This window comes from Oncorhynchus nerka, linkage group LG2 (assembly GCF_034236695.1).
Source record: "Oncorhynchus nerka isolate Pitt River linkage group LG2, Oner_Uvic_2.0, whole genome shotgun sequence".
NCBI classification, from domain to species: domain Eukaryota; kingdom Metazoa; phylum Chordata; class Actinopteri; order Salmoniformes; family Salmonidae; genus Oncorhynchus; species Oncorhynchus nerka.
This window is the reverse complement of record NC_088397.1, coordinates 73,640,570-73,647,439: the sequence shown is the minus strand read 5'-3', so window position 1 is coordinate 73,647,439 and position 6,870 is coordinate 73,640,570. Positions and strand designations below refer to the sequence as shown.

General features: G+C 39.3%; 1 protein-coding gene across 1 annotated transcript; it reads right to left on the bottom strand.

Annotated features, from left to right (window-relative positions):
* Window positions 1–2,302: 2,302 nt before the first annotated feature.
* Window positions 2,303–4,647, bottom strand: LOC115142335 (green-sensitive opsin-2-like). Its single transcript, XM_029681738.2, has 5 exons — window positions 4,210–4,647; window positions 3,903–4,071; window positions 3,602–3,767; window positions 3,248–3,487; window positions 2,303–3,020 (listed from the first exon to the last, which is right to left on the bottom strand). The coding sequence occupies exons 1-5, from the start codon at window positions 4,571–4,573 to the stop codon at window positions 2,919–2,921; spliced, it is 1,041 nt and encodes a 346-aa protein (XP_029537598.1). The 5' UTR covers window positions 4,574–4,647; the 3' UTR covers window positions 2,303–2,918.
* Between the last annotated feature and the right edge of the window lie 2,223 nt (window positions 4,648–6,870).

The window sequence follows — 6,870 nt, the reverse complement described above, 5'->3', positions numbered from 1 at the left end:
CCCGCCTCAGCCATTGTAAGGCCATGATTGACAACATGGTCTACAATAGTGGCCCTTATGTCATCAGATATGCGCCTATGTCCTCTTCTGCCTTTTCCTCTGTTTTGCCTTCCACCACGCATCCTTGCTCCTCTTCTTCCTCCTCTTGGCTGTTGACCCTGTTCATTTCCTGGTCCATCCATTATTGGAAAATTACAACTCTGTGTTGTGGTCTGTCTATATATGCTTGCCAATTGATTCTTCATGAGATGCACCTTTGAGCAATTCAGACAACTGGTTGATTGTTGGTTGAACTAACACTTTACATTCCTTCATGAGTGAGGGTCAATTTCACTTGCACGATTCATCAATTCACGTTTTTGTACAAAAGGTCTAATAGAAACGTGTAAAACTATGCTTGACAGTTTATGACAAATAGTTCAACAATTTTGCATGTAATGGCTTATGCAAGGAACTAATGCCTAGATGTTTTGAGGGGTAAGACTATTCAACAGAGAACCATCTACTATATTTTGATCAACATGACATGAGCAATTGATAATGTGTAAAAAAGCTGACACTGGTACATTATCAATTGCAATTTGTTCAAAGGAATAAGAAATTGCTTTAATGATGTGCACAAGTGACTAGATGATTTGGAATTTGTACAAGTAGTATCAAGAATTGCACTTTTGATCAAAGAAATGCACCAAAGCGACTGAGAAAAACTGTAATACACCATCCAAAATGTAATGAATAACTTCACCATGCTCAAAGGGATATTCAGTGTCTGCTTTTTTGTTTTTTACCCATCTACCAATAGGTGCCACTGGTCTTTGTGGTTGAATCTAAGTTCACTGCTCAACTGAAGGACCTTAATGAAAATTGTATGTGTGTGGTATAGAGATAATGTAGACATTCGAAAATCATGTTAAACACTATTATTGCACAAGGAGTGAGTCCATTCAACTTATGTAACTTGTTAAGCACATTTTTACTTCTGAACTTATTTAGTCTTGCTATAACAATAGGGTTGAATATGTATTGACTCAATACATTTTCAGATTATAATTTTTTATGAATTTGTAAAAATGTGTAAAAACATAATTCCAGTATTGTATTATGGGGTTTTGTGTGTAGGCAAGTAACAACAAATCCCTATTTTACCCATTTTTAATTCAGTCTGTAACACAGTAAAATGTGGAAAAACTCAAGGTGTGTGAATACTTTCTTGAGGCACTGTGTACTGTCCACAAGCGATGAGCTACTGTGTTCGTCTACAAACTATACATTTCCTTTGCCTGATGATTAGCAAGCAAAACAACAGCATAATCTAATTTCTTCTCGAATACTGCCAGGCATTGATGCAATCATGCAGCAGATTATATCCATGAACACAATAACAATTCATTTGCCATCTTGCCTAACTCTAAGGGGAGAGTGGGGTAAGTTGAACCAAAGGTGAGTCACCCTTCTTTCTAGGGAGCCATACACAAAATGTTGAATTTGACCAAATATTTAGGACGAGGTCATAATTTCATGGATTCTGTAAAGGAAGCAACCACATGGAAAAAGTGGTAAGCAAATTATGTCCAAAAAACAGATTTTCACCAAGTCAAATAAATTTGTGTTAGAGGTTTCATGATGGTTTGCATCTAAACCAAAGCAGATCATTTTAAGATTGTTCAATATATCGGTTGGGGTCTCTATGAGCTTCAAAATGAGGTCCTAAACCTAGCATGGAAGTGCATCCTAGTAGATGTGGGAGCTAATATAGTCAAATTTTTGGCCTTCGGGTCAATTGCGCCATTGGCCATGGGGTAAGTGTTTTCATCCCAGCCATTATCGCTGAGATATGAGGTACTGTAGCAACAGGGCCTGGCCTACGTTATAAGTGTTTTAAAAATGTACAAAGTGTTTGTTAGGTGTTAAACCTGTGTAAAAAGATGCTTAAAATTATTAAAAGACAAAAAAAAGTTATTATGATTGGGTTGAATTGTGTTTGGGAAATAAATATAGATATGGTTACAAAAAGGTAGTGATAATATTTAATTAAGTTGAGAAATTTCTCGCGGCTAAAAAACTGCCAAGAGACCAATGTTTTTGGACAAGCTATGTCTTTAAAATTGTAATTTTTTACATAAATCCTGATTATTTCCAGGGATACACAACATTATAAAATATATGTAGAAAACTGTGATGTTCCTAATGGAGTGATGCTGAATGCAAAAAATGGCTCAACTCTCCCCTTCCTACCCACTGGACATGAATGAAGGTAGGATTGGAAATCAGTTGTCAAATGAATATCACAACAACAAAGAAGTCTTTGTTATGCATGCATTTATTTATCTAGTACCACAATTGTTTGTTATTTATAAAATATTTACATTAAATGATGACACATGCCAGCAAAATAATTGCTATCCTCACAATAACAGAAAAATACAATCTCGTGATCCAAACTCAACTACATTGAGTGACACCGTGCAGAATGACACAGTGTTAGTGAAGAGAGGTTTTGCGTAATATCTCGTGTTCCTTATGAACTGTAGAAACTAGGTTGTGTCTTATTGTTGAGCTTGCCTTTAGATGTTACCATCGTAAATTATAGCCCTCCAGTTGGGAAGTTGTCTCTTGACTGAGGTGAGAGCAAAGAGAACAATACATTGTTTTTTTATTAGATGTCAATACACTGCCCTGATTCTGTCACAACCTGCAGTAAACTTATAATAGAATCTGTTTACATCAGTTAATTTTAGGAATCTATGCAGCAAAATGCAGTTCTTGAGTTTGTTATGGAGTCCAATTGCTACGAGTAAATTAAATAATCAGTACATAATGTCCAATTCGTAGAAGTCTTCAAAAACTGTCCATGTATTGTACAGAATTAGACAAGGGTAGAAATCAGAGGGCAGGAAGTGCAGGATGAGGGAAAGTCTCTATGCAGGGCCCACAGAAGAAACTTCTGTCTTGCTTGCTGACACAGACGTCTCATCTTCTTCTGCTTTCATCCCTACAGCGGCCAGCATGCAGCCACGGAACTGGGAGGGAAAATAATGAAAAGCAATGAGCATGACACATTAAACAAACAATATAATATGTTGCTGCTAGGTCAAACTCAAAGAGTAAGTAGAAAATGTAAAACATGTATAAAGAATGAAAAGAAATGAGCATGACAAGTCAAAATACATTTAACAAAAAACTTATTCTAACGCTGCTAGGTCAAACTCAGTGTTCCAAGTAGAGAAAAAAAATGTCTGTTACCAACCTGTTTGTTCATCAGAACATAGATAATGGGGTTGAACAAAGCTGAGCTCTTGGAAAAGAAGGCAGGTATAGCCATGGACTGGGCACTGAAGGCAATTCCTTTGTTGAAGAAGATGTAAGCAGCAAGGCTGGCATAGGGGGTCCAGGCGATCATGAAACCACAAACCATCAGGACACACATACGTGTCACTTCCTTCTCAGCTTTCTGGGTAGATGCTGAGTCCTGCTGGGAAGCTGCAGCCTGAAAATTAAGATAATCAAGACATCAGAGTGGAGAACTATCCCCTACATTGTATACAATAACCACTATGTTGAACAGCTTAAATAAATGTTGTTTGTGTAAAAAGCCGCTTACCGCCTTGACTGTGAGTACCAGGCTTCCATAAGTGAAGGCGATCATACAGACTGGGATGATGAAGTGGCAGGTAAACATGTAGATCACATATGATTCATTGTTGAAGCCTTCGGCTAAGGTGTAGTAGTCAGGTCCACATGAGCATTGCATGCCCTCTGGGATGTACCTAAGATAAATAGAAATGCACAATATTATCATTGTGTGTGAGTGAGTAGGATTGGTGGTGGATGGAGCATGACTTGAATAGCATGTGAATAACATTTTATGTTACTTTAATGTTTCTACACTGGTTACAGCTTACCTGGACCAGCCAACAAGTGGGGGAGCAGCACAAGCCAGAGCAGCTATCCAGGTGAATGCCACACCAGCACCAGCGTGGGAGGAAGTGAACGTGAAGCTGCCCATGGGCTTGCAGACCACAATGTATCTCTCGACAGCCAGCACTACCAGAGACCACAGGGCAACCTCACCTGGGGAATGAAACCACAATCTGAAGTCATTTATTTCAAATCAAATTGATTTATTTCAGTTCTAACTTTGAGTACAGTCCATTATTTTAAATCAGGTTAAACTGAAGTAGATTCCCTTGCATTTGTTTTATTTCTTACCTCCAAGTGTAGCCATGAAGCCCTCAATAGCACAGCCCATTGGCCCAAAGATGAAGTAGCCGTTAAGAGCAGATGTGATGGTGATGGTGAATCCAAAGAGGACCATGATCATTCCAGCTGCAGCCAAGTTGACCAGGATGAAGTTAAGGGGTTGCCGGAGCTTCTTGTTTGTGGCTGTGACGTACAAGGTCAGACCGTTGATGGGGAATCCAAAACAGATCAGGAAAAACACATAGACAGCAAGACAATAGTATTGCCATGGAGGCGCCAAGTAGTACTGTTGGTATAGAAAAGGACTCCTTACAAGCCCAGTCCTGTTGGACATGGGGATGTAGAAGTTGCTTCCTTCCGTGCCGTTTTGCATCTTCGCTCAGTGGATATCCAACGAATGCAAGAGAAAGACAAGCTGAGATCTGATCTGGCTGTCAACCTTGCCTGTGCTAGGTTGTCCAGGTAGGGGGGTTTATATCATTTTGGGTCCCTATGTCATTGGGTCTAAAATTGGCTAAATTGGCTTAGGAACTAATTTGTTAATTGATCTTAACCTCAGATAAAGGAAATGGCTTATTGTGACTAAATAATCTAATTAAACTAATTAAAGAATAAAGATTATCACACTGACCTAGTTTTATTTACACCTGCTAGCAACTACAGTTCCTTCAGAAAGCATTCATACACAATAACTTATTCCACATTTTATTGTACAACAGACGGAATTCTAAATAGATTACAAATAATTTTTTTCTCACCCATCCACACACAAGACCCCATAATGACAAAGTGAAAATATATATTTTTTAAATGTCTGCTAATTTATTGAAAATAAAATACAGAAATAGTTTGGGGTCACTTAGGAATGTCCTTGTTTTTGAAAGATAAGCAAATTTTCATCCATTAAAATAACATCAAATTGATAAGAAATATAGTGTAGATATTGTTTTTATGGAATATCTACTTAGGCGTACAGAGGCCCATCACTAGCAACCATCACTCCTGTGTTCCAATGACACATTGTGTTAGCTAATCCAAGTTTATCATTTTAAAAGGCTAATTGATCATTAGAAAACCCTTTAGCACTTATGTTAGCACAGCTGAAAACTGTTCTGCTGATTAAAGAAGCAATAAAACTGGCCTTCATTAAACTAGTTGAGTATCTGGAGCATCAGCATATGTGGGTTCGAATTGCAGGCTCAAAATGGCTAGAAACAAAGAACTTTCTTCTGAAACTCATCAGTCTATTCTTGTTCTGAAAAATGAAAGCTATTCTATGTGAGAAATTGCCAAGAAACTAAAGATCTCGTACAACGCTGTGTACTACTCCCTTCACAGAACAGCGCAAACTGGCTTTAACCAGAATAGAAAGAGGAGTGGGAGTCCCTGGTGCACAACTGAGCAGGAGGACAAGTACATTAGTTTTTAGTTTCAGAAATAGATGCCTCACATGTCCTCAACTTTCAGCTTCAATAAATAGTACCCGCAAAACACCAGTCTCAACGTCAACAGTGAAGATGCAACTCCGGGATGCTGGCCTAGGCAGAGTTCCTCTGTCCAGTGTCTGTGTTATTTTGCCCATCATAATATTTTATTTTTATTGGCCAGTCTTAGATATGGCTTTTTCTTGCAACTCTGCCTACAAGGCCAGCATCCCGGAGTCGCCTCTTCACTGGGTGTCCAGGGTGTCACCCTTTCAAAGCATTTCATGGCTACAAATGTGAGTACTACAGGGTGATAGTCATTTAGACAGGTTACCTTGGCATTGTTGGGAACAATAGTTATGTTTGAAACATGTAGGTATTACAGACTGTATCAGGGAGAGTTTGAAAATGTAATCTAAGACACTTGCCAGCTGGTCAGTGCATACTCTGATTATGTGTCCTTATAATTTGTCTGGTCCTGCGGCCTTGTGAATGTTAACCTGTTTAAAAGTCTTACTCACATCGGCTACAGAGAGCGTGATCAAACAGTCGTCCGGAACAGCTGGTGCTCTCACCCATGATTCAGCATTGCTTGCCTCAAATCAAGCATAGAAGGCATTTAGCTTGTCTGGTAGGCTCCTGTCACTGGGCAGCTCATGGCTGGACTTCCATTTGTAATCCATGATAGTTCGCATGCCCTGCCATATTCAATTATGAGTGTCAGATACGGTTTAGTAGGATTCTATTTTCATCCTGTTTTGATGCTTTGCCTGTTTGATGGTTGTCGGAGGGCGTAGTGGGATTTCTTATAAGCATAAGGGTTAGTGTCCCGCTCCTTGAAAGTGGCAGCTCTAGCCTTTAGCTCAGTATGGATGTTTCCTGTAATCCATGGCTTCTGGTTGGAATATGTACATGCGTTCACTGTGGGGGTGACGTCATAGATGCACTAATGAAGCCGTGACGGATGTGGTAAACTCAATGCCATCGGATGAATCCCGGAACATATTCCAGTCTGTGCTTGCAAAACCGTCCTGTAGTTTAGCATCCACAACATCGGACCACTTCCGAATTGAGTGTGTCACTGGTACTTCCTGTTTTGAGTGTTTGCTTGTAAATAACAATCAGGAGACTAGAGTTTTGGTAAGATTTACAAAATGGAGGACTAGGGAGAGCTTTGTTCGTCATCTGTGTGTGGAGCGACGGTGATCTAGAGGTTTTTTCCCCCTTCTAGTTGCACAGGTGAAAT

Excerpts from the sequence above, each read along its gene's own strand:
- LOC115142335 (XM_029681738.2), bottom strand. The coding sequence starts at position 4,573 with ATGCAAAACGGCACGGAAGGAAGCAACTTCTACATCCCCATGTCCAAC. Across the intron at positions 4,072-4,209 it reads CTTCATGGCTACACTTGGAG|GTGAGGTTGCCCTGTGGTCT; the intron begins GTAAGAAATAAA and ends TTCATTCCCCAG. Across the intron at positions 3,768-3,902 it reads CCACTTGTTGGCTGGTCCAG|GTACATCCCAGAGGGCATGC; the intron begins GTAAGCTGTAAC and ends TATTTATCTTAG.